The sequence below is a fragment of the Rousettus aegyptiacus genome, unplaced genomic scaffold (assembly GCF_014176215.1).
Source record: "Rousettus aegyptiacus isolate mRouAeg1 unplaced genomic scaffold, mRouAeg1.p scaffold_m13_p_1, whole genome shotgun sequence".
Taxonomy (NCBI): domain Eukaryota; kingdom Metazoa; phylum Chordata; class Mammalia; order Chiroptera; family Pteropodidae; genus Rousettus; species Rousettus aegyptiacus.
In genome coordinates this window covers 43,034,909-43,052,037 of record NW_023416284.1, presented here as the reverse complement: position 1 = coordinate 43,052,037, position 17,129 = coordinate 43,034,909, and the positions used below count along the sequence as shown (strand labels likewise).

At 44.3% G+C, this 17,129-nt stretch overlaps 1 protein-coding gene across 1 annotated transcript in view; it reads right to left on the bottom strand.

The window, feature by feature from the left end:
• Positions 1 to 16,848, bottom strand: part of ROR1 (receptor tyrosine kinase like orphan receptor 1) — a 367,166-nt gene extending 350,318 nt beyond the window's left edge. Inside the window, exon 1 of the mRNA XM_016140401.2 lies at positions 16,288 to 16,848. Within this exon, the coding sequence (XP_015995887.2) occupies positions 16,288 to 16,378 (91 nt within the window). The 5' untranslated portion in view covers positions 16,379 to 16,848. The remainder of the gene's footprint in view (positions 1 to 16,287) is intronic.
• Between the last annotated feature and the right edge of the window lie 281 nt (positions 16,849 to 17,129).

Genomic DNA, 17,129 nt, shown 5'->3' with positions numbered 1-17,129 from the left:
GGTCATCCCAAGAGCAAGAACCCTCATATTCCCAGCACCAAACACTGTGCCTGGCACAGAGCAGGCATTCCATTGGTTGACAAACAAACTTAGTGACCCACTGCCACAGTGGTGGAAGCAAGGTATTCCTCATCGGAAATGAGAATGAGTCCCCAGGCTCACCATCAATTCTTCAGTTTGGGATAAGACCCTTCACTTCGGTTTTCCCATTCTGTAGCCTACAAAAGTAATACCCACCTCCCCAAATCCCCTGGGATTTGCCCATTCATCCCATAGGACTCTGGGACAAATGCATAGAATTTAAGTGCAATTTAAAAGGGTACAATTATTTAGGGCCACATACTTAGAAGTTATTGAGCACCTACTATCTATAAAATGCAAAATTAGAGAAAGCTGCCATAAAATTCTAGGTTTAGGGATTACAGGTACCCTGGTATTATGGATGAGAGTGTAGTGGGAATTCTAGGACCTCCAGTAATTTCTTTAGAAATGGAAGCAGCCTCACCACAAACCTTATCTCATAGTGCTTTAATCTTTCAGAAAAATGTTTGCCAATCCAAACGGATAGTACTGTAGTAATTCATCTTCAGCAGAGACATTTGCATAAAATAAAATTTTAGGTAAAGGACAGCGGAAATTATATAAATTTCAAACTTCCATTTTATCTCATTCACTCTCTCTTTTCAAGGAGCTGGGAAGGAGAATTTGTGTAGCAGTAGCAGTAGAGTAACATTTTTATGGTGCTGTGCAGTTTGCAACACAATTTCACCCGAATTTCGAATTTCCCACTTAATATACATAACAAATCTCTGAGATTTTATGAGTCCATCTTACTGAGGCCCAGAGAGCTTAAGCATCTTGCCCAAAATTACACAGCAGAAGAATGGCAAGCGAGGCCCAAACTCAGAATTTTTTTTCTCTCCAAACCATGCATTCTTTCCTCCATACAGGGCTGCTTCAGATACACCCTCATGTAAACGAGAACCTCTTCCTCGTCCCTGGTTATCCGAATGCTTGTCTTGTTGCTGAGAATGTCTTAGTTTCCTTATCTATGAAATGGGTATGATAATAGTAGGGCCTACCCAATGGGTTCGTTGTGAGGAGTGAGTGATGCCTGAATATTGCCTGGCACACGGTGAATGCTCTCCACGTGTTACTCGTGGTAACAGATGCAACCACTGTGATATTGTTCACTGAGGCTTTTATACTTGCTGCTCCCCCTCCTGGAGGACTCCCCACTGGCCCGGCCACAGTGCTCACGGAGGTCTCTGCTCAAGGCACTTTGTCACAGAGACTTCCCTGCCACCCTACATACAGTACCCACCCCACCCCCATCATCCACCCCATCACAAGTTCTTTCACTCTGCTTCATTTTTCTTAGCATCCAATAAAAGCATCTATTTCTTTATTTTCAGGATTCTCCACAAATAGGGTCTCTGTTTTGCTTACTGCTTCACCCCAGTATTTAGAACAATGTCAGCCACATAAATATTTGCTGAGTGACTAAAGGAAGCCTCGTGGATCCTTTCATCAAGAGATAGAGACAAACTATCTGACCCTTCAATCTCAGATAAGACTTTCAAGTTTACAAGGTGCTCTTACATCCTTCATGTCTTTTAATCTTCCTTAATCTTCAGGGAAGGAGTTATAATCCCACTGCAGAGATGAAGAAACTGAGACCCCAGACCTCAGAGCAGAGCAGCTTTCTGGAGAAGCAAAGGACATGACCCCCACCTTGCACTTAAATGCAGGGGTCTCTGCCTCCCCGAGTTGCTTTGGCTCTGGTAGAGCAGCTGAGGTTCCCCCCCCCACCCCCCGCCGAGAAGGGATGGCTTATAGAGAGGGGCCTGGGAAATGGTTTCTTTCACTAAGTCAAGCACCAAACATTACAGACAGCATATCTCTGTGAACTCATTTGTCAAAATAAAACCATCCGTTATTATCAATAGTGTAAAAAACACATTATAGGTTATTGCTTTAGGACCTATCGGACACATGTTTTCCAGTGACACCTCCCATAGACAACTTTCCTGATTCCTTCTCTGCCAATCCAACCAGAGACCTGTGCCCATGCCCTTACTGCACAGCCATTACCTTTGTCATGCTCCCACAAAGCCAGCCTGCAAGCTCCTAGCAGAAGTGACCATAGCCCAGCACCCAGCCCAGAGCCCAGCACCCAACCCAGTGCCCAGCACCCAGGAGTCTTCATTGTGTGTGCCAAGCAGTTACCCTCCTGATTGACACCAGTAAGGCAAGAAATAAAACAGCCCAGGCCCTTCATCTCCCACATAAACTAACGCCTCGGCCTCCAAGAAACCCCACCGAAGTTTTGGTAAGTTCTCTTTTCTCCCTGTCATGAAGGATGGGTGGCCCAGCCAGAAGCAGATGATTCACACAGGTCTTTCAGGCAGTATTTGCATCCAGATTGCTTGCAAATTCAAAACTTAAGAGAATCTCCCCTCTCTACTTATCAAGATAAAGAAGAGAGAGTAGGAGCTCCACAGGGGGTATTTCCCTAGTAATGAGACCTTTCGAAATTCCTGGAGAAGGGGGAGGAGAGAGAAGGACCAGGGGAGAGGGAGAAGGATGCTCAGGGCAGGGAAGAATCACTCACCACCTCCATTCTCAGAGGCCCAAAAACACCTGCAGGCTCAGGCACAGTGCCCTCTCCCCTGGGGCAGGGTGTCAGTACTTCCCACACCTTCTTTCAAACATTGTATACATAAAAGATGAGAAAGAGGAGGGCTGTAAGGGGGAATTTTAATTTGTTGCTAATTAAGGGCAGAGTGACCCTAATTTATAGCAGGAGAACCCAGAGTTATCACAGATTTTCCATTGTGGGAAAACAGCTTACCTCTTGAGCTCCCCTGCAAAGAAAGCCCACAGGAGGTTAATTGAGTCGAAATTGACTTTTTAAGGGGTTGGCAAAGTCCTCATCTTTTGGAAGAGATAAGCTTGAGAGTTCAGTTGTTCAAAGATGCATTTTTAAATTGCTAGATAGTAACAGCAAAGCAAACGAATTATCTCAGCCTCTAGGAAGTGAGAACAAAGCTTAGTAAAAGCAGTTGATTTCGGTTGGCCACCAGGCACCATACGGGGCTGTGACCCTACTCTAAGGGGCATCCAGTCCAGAGATAGAGAAGGTATCACGTAAGTAATAATTTCACAAGTAAATATTTAATTACAAATTATAATGAAGAATATTTTAAAATACAGGGTGCTCGAAAGCAAGTAGGTGGGAACCCAATCTAGTCTGGCCGGTCAGAGAAGTGACATTTACCTCAGAGCCGAAGGACCGGCAGCTGATGGGCTGGGGAGGGTTTGGTGGATGGAAAAGCACTGTGTACAATCAAAGGTGCCAAATGAGAATGAGAGGGGGCGGCAGACGGGCTGGGAAGGCCTCCCTGAAGTCCCCTCAGTAGATCCTTGATAATATTTTGATTGTGCCCCCAGCTCTCAGTCCCCCACTTTTTTCTTCAGGCCAAACTCTCCAGGTCTTAATTTCCTCTTGCCCTAACAGCTGTAAATTCCCTTCTAGACACCATATATTTCTTCCTCTGGCCATATGCCATGTCCATATGGACACATTTTCACTTGGATCTTTTGCAGTTTTAGAAAAGATCAAATGTAATCATTGAGTCTTGGGCAGTACCCAGTCCTGACAGCAGGAAGCGTTCATGTCCCCCCACTGGCTGACTCTGACCACTCAGGACAATGTATACTGGAGAGAAACATATTAATATCTGTCTCCACCTCGAGTTCCACCTCCTTCAGAAAACTCTCCCAATAATCCCAAAAGATAAACACCTTTCTCCTTCTTGAGCTACAAAACTTACCGAATGCACCTCCCTCGTGGCACTTCATCACATTAAATTTTAGCATTAACTCAACATGTATTTAGTGATTTCCTACTGAGTAAAATATGCTGGACCAGAGAGCAGTTAACTAAGACCTAGTCACTGCTCATAAAGAAGTGGGCTGGTTTTATGATACTGGGGAAGTTTCTTTTCAACTCTGAGCCTCAGCTTTCTGTTGGGGATAAGTGACACCCTTTTGTAAATATGCATGTATAGAAGACTATTAGAAGTTATCTCTGAGTGGTAAGATTGTGGGTGATTTTTGCTTTTGTATTACGTTTCTGATTTTGTTTTTAATGGACACATACTTTCTCATGAGAAAGAGTAGTTTTAATACTCTTTTAGGTTAAAAATAATAATAAATAATACTACTACTTGATTTTGTTGTGAGGATTAGTGAGGTCAGGTGTGTGCAGTCAGGACACAATAACCACACCCAAAGAGAGTCTGCTGGCTCTGGGCAGAAAATCTTGGAGAGCTGGAGTTGAGTTTGGACCGTCCCGGACCTCTCAACAGGGCCTGCTCCAAAATCATTGTCTCCTACTCTAGCTTCTTTCCAGAGCAGAGACATGGCCAAGGGCTCCTCCCAGCTTCTCCACCTCACAGGCACAGCCCCTAAATCCCAGGGATGGACTATGATTAGCCTGTCAATGGTGATGCTGCTGGGCAAGGATTATGACTGACAATCTCCCCATAACATTAGCTTGGAGTGCAGACAAAAGCAGTTTCTTTTCCCAATTGATGAAAAGGGAGAAGGAGGAAATGAGGGGAGGGGAGGAGAGAGGGGTTCAATTAGGGAGGGACAATAATGCTGGAGAGACAAAATAATGGGATTCTACTGCAGTATACAAAATGCCTTGCCAGATGTGTGGCCCACAGTAGATGCTCAATAAATAATGGGGAGTATTGTTACAAAGATTATAATCCAGGTGTTAGGCTAAATCATGTACATGAGAACACTGACTGAACATTAGGGCACAGGAGAAGGAATGACGGAGGGATGAATTTCTGAATGTGGGAACACTGGGGGATTGAAGAACAAGATTTCAGCTAGGAGAGATGGAGAGATGGAGAGAAGGAACAGCACCATCCCAATGTGCCAGGGAGGTGTGTCAGGTGCTGGGACACACAGATTCTAGAGGCCACAAGATAGAGAAATTGTTCTAAACCAAGGCCAGGACAATGAGGCTGGATTCAATGAGTTATTCTTATACCATGTGGGGGTATCAATCTTGCCTCCTAACAAAAACAGTAAACTTCCTAAGGGAGAGGGTATTGCCATATATTTATCTTGCATCCACTTTAGTTGCTAAATAAATATTTAACCAAATGGAATCACCAGTGACTTCTTGGTAGTTTACACAGGACATGTCACTCGGCAGGTGAAGCAGCTGTGCCTCTGAGGTACCCTCTTTCCTTCGCTCCTGAGCAATTCAATTCTGAGGGAATCCACTGTAACCAACATCCTGGACTGATTAGGAACCTTTCTATAACCTGAGTCCTGAGGCAAAGATGTGGGAGAGTTATTTATAAACATTTTGACCATCTCATCTCTATCGATTGATCGACCATCAATCAATCTATCTATCTATAGCTTCACCTCAACACCATCACGAAATCTGGCAATTGCTCCTTTAAAAAACAAGCAAGTTGCAACCTGTTTAAGGGAGGCGTGCTTTACTCCCTACACCCAGTGCTTTCATCTTGGGGAGGGAAACCAATTAGTGTTAAGTGGCTGGGCTCTCTCTGTCCCTTGATAACTACTCCTTGCAGGGGCTTGGAACACAATACTAGACAGTGATTTATTGATGAACTGAGTAGAACAAACTGTGCATGCTCAGCTCACCTCCTTCCTTGCTCAGTGGGGAAGAGGGATGCCCTTTATCAGGTTTTGACTCTTCAAGATTTTCTGGCCACAGGCAAAGCACTTGATTCCTTAGTTTAGGGACACTGGATATGAACAAGCCAAGCAGAGTGCTGTGAGCAGCTTAGAGAAAAAGAGGGTAAATTACCAGTAAATTAAGAATATCATCAAAAACTGCTGCTGTTTATTGTCAGCAGCCTATTCAACTCATCTCAAACAGGCAATATTTGGGGACTGGAAGTTCCCATACAACCTAGAACAATTCTCTGAAGGGAGGAAGAGGTAAAGAGTCACCACTGGGCTAAGCACCACTTCTTAAGCACCTTTCAGGAGTCCATGTGAAGAAGGGCTAACTTTCATCACACTGAAAGTTCGAGTGGGGAAAGAAAAACAACCAATACTCTGCAGGGAATGTGAAAATTATGTAAAAACTATGAAATACCCAAGTCAAAGTGAAATCCAAGAGGTGAGGCTCTAATCTCTCTTGTGGGGAAAAAAAAAAAAAAAAACAGAATAAGTTGCTTTGATGTATTCCTGAAACCATCAGGGAATGGTGTCAATTTCCCATGAAGAAGAGATAGGAACCTTTCGAGGGTATCTAGGATTTTGGGTGGCAGGATTTGTTTTTATCTTTGGATGTTTAACCGTCACAAAGCATAAGAAGGTCCCTGTCCTTAAGAAATATAGATATAATTATAACCTAAAAGTGCCAGGTGCTAGGAAGTCTGCCCCAGAGATGATTATATTATAAAATAAAGGCTAACAAGATGCAGAGGTTTGGAAATTTTGTCCCATCACGTCCTGGGAAAATCTCAAAGGAGGAAGTACACTCTTGCTGCTCTCCATTTAATTCATGGGAGTAGCTGAGAGTACACACTAAACACAACCCAGGCACTATACAAGCACTTCCCATGGTCCTCCCTGTCAGGGTAGGCACCATTACGCCTCCTGTCTTACAGGTGAGGAAAGCAAGTCTCAGAGAGGTCAAGTAATTTGCTGACCTGGCAGGCCCAGTTCACACCAAGCTCTTCTGAGGCCAAATCCTTCTATGAATGGCCCCTCTAACTGAAGCACTTAGGAAAACTCCTTGTTCTTAAGTAACTTCTCCTCTCAGTCTGTTGGCAAGCGAACTTTCTTAGGTTACAGGACATCTTAGCTTCACCTACAAATACCTAACAACTATTTCAGAAAACAATGGCCGATTTAAGGAGAATCAGGCAAATTCATTCACTGGCGAAACAACAGTGAAAATAAACATGTATCCGTATCTTAGAGTCATGACTTCCAAACACCCATATTCATTTCCAGCAGAAAGCTCTAAAAGCTTTGACTACAGGCCTGGAGTCAGAGGCTGGATTTCAGACAAGCTTCACCAGCTACAGTGGCCTTAGGTGAGGCGCCAACCTCACATGCCTAACGTTAAAAGGGAGAGAAAAGACAAGGAAGAAATCCTATTTCAGTGAATTATTTGGAAAATTAATGGGAATATTACACATGAAATGATTTTGTAAGCTACAAAGCCCTATACGAATGGAGGATTTAACTATAATTATTTGATTCAGTCATTTGTCTGGGATCTAACAGAGAATTTAAATCATCGGAATTAAAAAAAGAAAAAAAAGAAAAAAAGCAAGATATAATATGTCATAATGATCAAAGACAAACCCTGGACTCCAAATAACCAGGTTCAAATCCTGGCTCTCTCTCTCACTGCGCAGTCTTGAGCAGGTTACTTACCTTCTCTGTACCCCAGTTTCTTTATCTAGAAAAGGGAAATAATATTAGTGCCTACCTCACAGGGTTGCCGTGAAGCCTACGCATGTTACAATATGTAAAGAATTTAGAATGGTTCTTGGTACACAAGATACTTGAGTGTTCATCATTACCATACAATTACAATTTTCATGAAGCTGGCAAAAGGTGAACCGGGATTCAGTAGCCTGCACTACGAAACGAAAATGCTGCTGCAGAGGGAATAAGACACAATATACCTCTGACAAGTGCCCCTGAAACTACTGCATTTTTAACTCTCTTGAGAACTCTCTTACTGGGAGTCATCATACTCCCAGTAAAACCCTGCTTTCTCCTTCGCTCTCTTCATATGCAAAAAAAAAAAAAAAAAAAAAAAATTAAAATTAAAAGTTAAAATTAAAAAAAAAAAAAGAGGCATCCCTCAAACCCTTCTCTCTTCACTCTCCTATCCCCTGAAGACCAGCTTCATTCTAGGATGAAGTCTGTGGACACGAGAGCAGCTGCGGAATGTCCAGCTCCTTTCCTCCTTTCCCCATCTCGGTCCTTCCTGTCCTTTAAGACTTGCATCATATCCCACTTCCTCCCAAAAGACCTCTCCCTTCTCAGCATTCTGCATCCATAATTGCTAACCCTGTACTCACTGGCTATATAATTACTATACAAGTGCCTATTTTATTGCCCCTAAAAGGTAAATTCCCCAAGGGCTAGTCATAGCTCTTCTAGATGGCTCACAGTGCTTAGCCTGTTGCTAGAGACACTATATGTGGGCCAAATATTGGGAAGGGGGTTAATTCCCAGGAAGGAACCCAGACTCCACGTGAAGCGTCAGATGCAAACTAGTCTGAGCATCTATTCCTCCTCCCCAAACCCACAGCAGATTCTGCTATCGGACCACAGCATTCCTTCCCAAAGACCCTGAAAGAACCTCAGAATCCTTCTCCACACTGCATCTCAGGAAGCCGATACCAGCTGACTAGAATAATGAACCCTGCTTGCCATCTGTTTTCTAGGCACTTTTTAAATTGAGTCTCCCTCACTGGGACTTAACTAGCAGTTATTGTCATAACCACCACACTCCATTGTACAGAGCTGTTGACTTGTCTGTCTCTATCAGATCAGTGACTTTCAAACTTTGATCATGAAAGTCCAGTAATAACACAAACCGACATATACAGAACTGAGGCTAACATTTCCTAAAACAATATTCACCTTATTAATGTAATGCACTCTATTTCCTACTGTATTTTATATAACATATATATATATAATGTTCATTGTATAAATAATGTTAGTTAAGCTAACAAAAGCAGTTGTAACTGATAGACTCCAAAATCTTAGCCTTCATTACAACAGAAGTATATTTCTTACTCACATAAAACCTAAATGATTGTAGACTGGCAGGTGGCTTCCACTATGCAGTGATTAAGGGAGAGTTTCAGGCTGTTTCCATCTTGCCCACGTTATCTTCAACACGATTTTTAGGGTTACCATGTTCGGAACTATAGCACTCCTACCTGGAAAGATTTTTATGGGTTAAGCCTACAAGTGCCACTCTTTGCTTTCAGTCTCATGACATTGGATAATATTTAGTCAAATGGTCTCATTAACTGTAAGGGAACTGGGAAATGCAATCTAGCCATGTGCCCAGGAAGAGATGGAAACAGATTTGGTGATCAGCTAGCAATCTCTACCATAAACCTGCCATGTAAAAAAGCCTCCAAAGCAAGGACCTAGCCTTATTCACCTTTATATCTCCAGCGACTAGAAAGATATCTGGCTCACAGTAAGTGCAGAAAAAATGTATGATCACTTAATGGGGAACATGGTAGATTCTGGCTAGAGTTCCAATAATGTTACAGTTTATAATTAGGCATTGCGATTCTCTCCAAATTCACACTTGCGCAAATCTCCTCCACTCAAAGCTGAGCTGTGTCCAAAAATCTGGATTAGGGCAGGTGGGGAAAATACCAGAGAAACCGTTTTGGTGTCTTCCCTTCCATTTGGAGACTGCATAGCCACTTCTCCGACAAGCACATGTCTGTGGAAAAGGAGCGGAGCAGAACACTTAAGAGCACAGGGCTTTGAAGGCAGATAAATCCTGACCACACCTCTCCCTGCATACATAACTACACAGCAGAACACTCGCTGAACCCCTTCTACGTGTGTGGACAGCGCTGAGCATTTTCCACACCTTATTTCATTGCATCCTCACAACAAGCCTGTGAAGGACACTAATGTTCTCTCTCTGGCCCTCCAGTAACCTGAGCGAGATTTCATGTCTTCTACCCCTGTGTTCCCATAGCACTTTTTTCACAATCCTTTCCTATAATTCACTTGTAGAGCCACTAGTTGGCCCGTGGAAGTAAACATCTGTTCATCCTGTATCCCCGATTACACTTCAAGGACAGTGGAAGTAACATACACTTGGAAGTCAATACCTGGGTTCGAATGCCAAATCCAAACTTAATAGTTGTGTGAGGTTGACCAAGATACTTACTTCCCTAAGCCTCGATATCCTTACCCATAAAGTGGGACCAGAATCCCAACCTCAAAGGGCTGCTGGAAAAAATATAAGCCTAATATCTATAAAGTACTATATACTTGGCACATAGTAGTTTCTTTACAACGTAAGAATTTCTCTCCTCGGTCTCTCCTTGAGGGTAGGGATAATGTTTTATTTCTGGTCACTAATGTCATATCTTGCATATAATAAATATATAGTAAATGATAGTTAAAATGCATTGAATGACAAGCTTTACTGCTGAAAAATAAAAATAAAAAAACACAAACCCTGCCTCAATATTTGGAAATTCTTTTTAACTTCCCTGCCCCTTCCCACACACTTCATTACTCTGCTCTTTGGGTAACATGAACTTTTTTTTTTGGTACTCAGAAATTTTAAATGGCTAACAGAGCACCTCAGGATTCCTTCCTCCGGCCATTATCCTTCTCTTTCAAGTTGTGCTCAGCAAGATTATTTGGATATTGGAACTAAAAACGGTCAGATTACAAGTGGAGGTCCCTGAAATGTAACATTCCCCATTGCAGTATTCTGGAATTACACCAAGCACCAGGGAGGGGTTGCTCTTCCCCAAAGAGCTCGCCGTTCTGAAAAAAAGCCTTTGTTTGAAGGTTTTGCAAAAGCACACTGCAGAATCCCTTCTTGTCCAGGTCCCCAGCACTGGCCTGGGTACTCTTCAAATCTAGAGGGTCTATATACTACCTGTAAAACAAAACACTCAAGAATCTGAAAATATTGTGAAAATTGCTGCTGAGTCTTGGTTCATATCTCACAGCATAATGATCAATGTTTCAGAGCCAAGTTTTCCGATTTTTCCAGCAAGCCCCTGATAATGATAGTAAATAACACACTGTATGTTTATGAGGCCCATGGTGCTGTGTTAGGTTCTTTATGTCCATTATCTCTTTTAATTATCACAAAAACTCTCTAAGTCAGATATCACTGTATCCCCATTTTGAAAAGAAGGAAACTGAGGCTCAGAAAGTCAAAGAACTTTGCCCAAGGTCACACAGCCAGCAAGCAGCAAAGCCCTAATTCTAACCCTAGTCTCTGGGGTTCAAATCTCATTCTATTTCTGTTACTCCACACTGCCTCTTTAAATGGCTATAAAAGAAGGTTCTTTCTGTATAGAAAGACTTGAGAAAATAAACAGTTTGGACTGGTTGTTCTTTTAGGTCCCTTTCCCCTCTTAAAAAAAAAAAATCTATGGTTCTATGGAGAGAAGGGGTAAAAAAGGAAATGTAAGGAGGCCAAACATTACAAGGCTTGGCTTATCAGTATTTAATAACAGCTTTGGGATCAAAACTCTACAGAACCTTATTTATGGACAGACAGTTACTGTTAAGCAGAGCCTTTTTATACAACCTTTTCATCTGAGGATGTTGTAGCCTTCTACTGTCTTTCTATTAGTGAGAGATGGGGTGTGAAATCTGCTGGCCCTGCCAAGATTATCCCATTAAATTATCTGCCCTATTCCAGTGTAATTCACGCAGGGGCAACAGTCTGAGACTGGAGCCCTGTGGATGTCCATGCCTGGGCTTTCCAAGTGAGGAGGTGTGAAGGAAAAAGTTCAGGTGGTGGTAGCATCCCAATGACAATAACATCAATCCACATTTCACTGCCTTACCAAAATAAAGTGGATGCCATAATTATCCCATTCCTAAACAAACTGAAAACCCCAACCCAGCTTACTGCAACAAAGAGAGAGCCTTTTTACTGCTGTTTATTTTTATTTTGTATTCGTTAGCTTTTTAGATATTCCTGGCATGCGAGTCAGGCTCCGTGTAACAAGCAGCTGCATTTAGTTAAGGATTTCGAAGAGTTCCCCCCACCACTCCTGCCATCCCCTCCCCCTCAACTCCAGAGAACTTTCTCAGACTCATGGAAAACTATTCCTTTCTCTTCATGTGTCCGCAGAACAGTCTCTCCTGTCACCCCTTGGGAAGTAGGTAAGGCCAGGCTGAGGCCCTTCTATTTGAGAAAGAGGCCTCGGAGACTTCAGATTTTCCCAGCTGGGGCTAAATTTGCCAGGGTCTGGTCCACATCGGGACTTCGGAGCTAGTAAGCCAGCTCTCCCAGTAGAGAGCACTCCAATAAATTACCCCTGCTCAGTCCACAACCAAGAGGCAAATACAAAGGCACTTCATCAAACTATATCTCATCACTGGTTGGAAGACACTGCCAGACACACTCCTCAAACCTCATCAACATTGCAGTTCATTACAACAATGTAATTCCTCCTGATCAGAGGTGTAGACCATCGGAGGAGGCCCTTCTGCCTATCTGAATTGCAGCAAAACAGGCTCAGGGAACTCCAGTACAGGAAGGAAAACTGAAATTGGCTCTCTAATCTTTTCTTCTAAACCCTAGATATGGCTAAGAAAACATCCTTTTGCTGCTCTTAGAAACCCAGGGAGAATGGCATGCTTGGCCCAAGAGAGACCATCTAGGGCAACACTTAGGGTTGGCAAGCCCAGCAATGCCATTTCCTAGCTGTGTGACCTTAAGAAAGGAACTAAAACTCTGTACCTAAATTAAAATGAGATATTATGCCATCTCCCTCATAGGACTGTTGGGAGGATTCAGTAAGTTAGTACTTGCAAAATGTTAAGAATGGTGACTGGCCTTGTAAGGATTATACAAGGTTTGTTAAATAAATTGTACTAACAGAGACATCTCAAAATGCCTGGGTTCAGGGAAATACAACCTTATTGAAATCGAAGTACTTTGTACCATTCTTCAGCTTTTTCCAGGCTCGATATCAGCTTGCCTAGTAGGAGGGAAACTGGAAAGTGAGGAGAAGTAGAGGTCCCACAGATTGTGTAGATCTGAGCTAATGCCCAGGAACCACCTAAAATCCCTCACAATATACCCAGGAAGGGAACTCATTGCCCTACACATCAAATACTCCAAATCAATGGTTCCTATCTTTTAGGGTTGCAATTTTCTCAGAAAAATCAGATTATAGCTAGAAACTTACAACCACAAAAATGCACATAAAATTGTGTATGTTATTTCTGGGGATCCACATAACCTCAATTTCAGGTACCCCAAGTGAAGACCCTCTAGGCTGGGTGCTCTTCTTCAGTACTGACACACATGATTTCACATAAAACTCATAACACTATACTAATCAACATATCCAGTATGTGGAAGAGATTTGAACCTAGGTCTGCTAAACTCCAATGCCTGTGCTCATAACCATTAAGCTCTACCGTTAAATTCTACTGCACTCCCTTCATATTAGAAGATAGAGCAAAAAAAGGAAAAATCCTTGAAAATATGCCATGGTGCATTTTTACGAAGGAAATAATACCACAATTTTACAAATGACCAAAAATGTTATCCTCTAATCATTCAATAAAAATCTATGGACCACTTACTGTATATGTATGTACACATATGCCATTTATATGTCTACATACATTTACATTAACATACATATAAAAGTGTTCTCTTCTCCATAGGATACTGTGTAAAATTTTCAAAAATATTTGAAATGGGCTATGTGGTCACCATCAAACCATAGTCAAATTGGATATTAATGGATGCAAGTGACACACTATTTAGAAACTTTTGAGTCTAATTTGAGGCCTATGCTCACCATGCAGGAGCTGGAGAGAGAAAAAATAGGCTATAGTTGAATTTTTAAAAGGACATCTAACTAAATATCAGAAAGATAATCCAAGGCATCAGTCACAAACTGCCTAGCAAGTATGCTGAAGCGATATTGGAAATTAAATATTTCTTACACACTGTCAGATCCATTTTGAACATGCTCTTTGTCTATTGGGCCTCTGTGTAGCTCTGTCTAGGGAGGGTTTTCCAGAGTCTCCAATAAAGTTGGGGCTGGCTAACGTGGCCCTCACTGTTTTCACTGGGAAAGCTGACAGTCTTATTGCCCTTAAGAGACTCCTATTCTAAAGGTAGACAGGACAGACACCTATTAAAATGGCATTGGAAGGGTTACAAACGACAGCAAACACAGTAGCAGACCACCTCCCTCTGATTCCAAGTAACCAAACCACAGAACCTACAGGATTCTGAGAAAGGCCGGTTCCAAAGGCTCTTAGTTCCAGGTATATTAAAAGGGTTTCAGCTTCCTGGAGAGGTTTAGCTCTGGGTAAGTAGGAGGTAGGTGAGAAAACAATGAACAGACCAGAAAAAATAAATGTAAAGGTTTGCTCCTCCTGACTAATAAAATAGCAAAGCGATGGAAGAAATGTTGAGTTTTGGGGTTTTTTTTGTTTGTTTGTTTGTTTTTACTAAATAAAACATTCTCTCTCCTTTAAGCTGATTATCTGAGCCACTGGCTGAGTTACCTTAAGAATCTTGGATAAGACAAAAAAGTAAATCTGAGTTCCACTAGAAGCTTTGTTCTCAGAGGGAAAAAAGTCAAATATGCATGGCAATGGAAAGAAATGTATAAGATGACAAATAAGACAATAATAAAAACTTTTAGCTATTTTTGGAAAGTTTGGAATATGCAATAACCAAAAAAAATTTAGAGCCTGTAGACAGTTACAACAGACTGCTAACAAAATTGTCTTAACCTCAGTAAAATCATTACATGGACATTTATTTAACAGCAGCTGACCAAAGAAAGGTGTGTTCCCTACCTCAGGACGCCCTCACCCCATGATCTAAAAGCAACCATTGTTGAAAGGCTTTGCAGAAGTAAAGAAGTCCACAGAGGATGTAACTGGATTAATTAAGGCCCCAAGCTAGGGTCCCTACCTTAGCTAAAATCACCTGGTCATCTCCACCTCAATTTTCTGGGCAACCTGGCATCAAAAGGATGTTTACATTCTTTAGGCAGTATGGCCTTTTTTTTTTTTTTACTTTTCACCCAGGTGTTGTGGCATGGGACCAGATGTTTGGCATCACCGAAGCAAACTTCCATGTGGTCAAGCTGTTTACATTTCATTAGGATTTTTCACCAGGAAGGTACACTCCCAGCTGATGTACATCTTAATTACAATTAGGAGTTGTATTTACCCTAGGATCCTCCAGATTAGCATAATCTCAATACAGGATCAGTTTCAGAATCATCCGCAGAAAATGTGCTTCCCAATTTCCCAAAATCATCTCTAAGAAATCAAAATGCACACACAACTTCCTTCCAATGTGTATTTTCTACCACGAGAATTATTAGTTAGATGTTAGTAAACACTAACTCTGTAGTCAGTCTATGTAGAGAATAGATCTTTTCCCCTCAACAGCTAAATAACGCAGAGACTTTTCTTAAGCACAGCACTAAGCTAAAAATGAAAGATGCATGATAAAAGAGCAGAGACCTATTTATCCGCACAGGTTTGGGCTGGGAGTGGGAGAGGAAAGAATCCGGGGGCTCCGGCACCCCTTCAAGGGATACATGTTAAAAGTGAGGCCCAAGACCCTGGAGACTTTAATCAACTTTCCCCCTCCAACCTCTAAAGAATGAATCGGTTGTCTCCACAGGCGCAGCCGGACTCTTCCCTCTCATTGTGTACCCGCTCCGACGCAGCAAGAATCCAAGCTTCCCGCAGCGAACTAAGACGCTCGGGCTTTTGGTGGAGTCTTTCTCTAACTGTTGCAATTGTCTTTGGAGATTAACAAAATCAAGTATGCATTAGATGGCTTTTCCTCCCTTGTTTGTAACACACACACTCACACACACGTGCACTCAAAGCACTTTGGAGCAGCAGGCCGCCTCTGACAGCACATTTTGCACTAAGTGGCGGCGGCGGCAGCGCACACGTTGTGGCCTCCATCGTGACCCTCCAGAAAGCTGGGGAGCCGGGGGAGGTGGAGAGGCGAGGCCGCCCGAGCCCCAGGAGGACAGGGCTTTTGTTTGGGACGGTCTGCGGACATCCTGGGCTCTCGCAGGCACTACTGAAAATACAAACTCCCTCCTGGACCGCGCCTTCCGGGACGGCTGCTATTTGGGGACTACAGAGACTTGCCCGAACACCCATTGGGGCGTGATAAGGCTCCAGCGAGAGATGCGGGTACAACAGCACGAAAGTGCCGCATTGCCCCACGACCCTCCACCCCGCCACGCTGTCAGCTCTGACAACTGCCGCTGGGCGCCAAGGAAGGAGTGCCCGGGCGCACCCCCGGCCCGCAGTGGGGCTCCAGGGCAATCCCCGCCTGCCTCCTCTGGCGTCTGGAGTACGTTTACTAGACCCCCGACAGGTCACAGCCGCCCCCCGGGCCCGGCACAGTGCTTCCTGTCTGCCCAGCTCCGGACTAACCCACAGGAGGGTGGCCGAGGGCCGGGTGGGCTCGGAGCCGGCGGACGCGCCTCTTACCTTGGGCAGCAGCCCCGCGCGCCGCCAGCAGCAGCGCGGCCAGCAGCGCCAGCAGCGGCGGGTGCGCCCCGCGGCGGCGCGGCCAGTGCATTCCTCCTTCCACGGCGGCGGCGGCGGCGGCGGCTCCCAGGCCGCACGCAGAACATCCACGGGCTCTGCCCGGGGTCCCGGCCACCTCGTCCCGGCCTCTCTCCCCGCAGGATCCCGGGGGCGTCGGCAAAGTTCTTTGTCCCTCTAACCTGCTCCCTCGCCTTCTTCCGGCCGCCTCGGGACCCCGTAAGCGCGGTCCCTCCCTATCCCTCCGGCTTCAGAGTCGTCCCGGCCGGCCAGTCAATCCTGGGCTGTCCGTGTCGCACTGGAGGAAGGCGAGTCTCCCCAGCTCCAACTCAAAAGAGCGTGCCCTGCGCCCGCGGACTGTCGTCTGGGGCTCCCTCCGTAGCGGCTGCGGCGGCTCCTCCCGCTCCTCGCGCTCCCTCTCTTGCTCTCAGCCTCCCTTAACTTGTCACTTTTCACTAACTCTTCAGCCAGGCGCCGGAGCCCCGACCAATGGCAGACACCGGCCCAGGCCGGCGACCCAGCGCCCTCTGCTGCTACCTCTCAACACCCACACCCTCTGACATCCCAGAAAGTTGTCGCTTCCGCGCCTCTCGCAGGCCCGCCTCCCCTCCCCCACTGCACCTTAAACCTGCGGCGGGACCTGATCCCTAGGAGCCCTCGAGGCCATTTGACGGAAGGGAAAATCGAGGCTCAGAGAGACTGGTCCGTGCTAGCAAACTAGTTCGTGGCTGAATGGCTTAGTTAGGAGACCCAGATCATAGCAGTCTGTTCTGCCACTGTCAGCT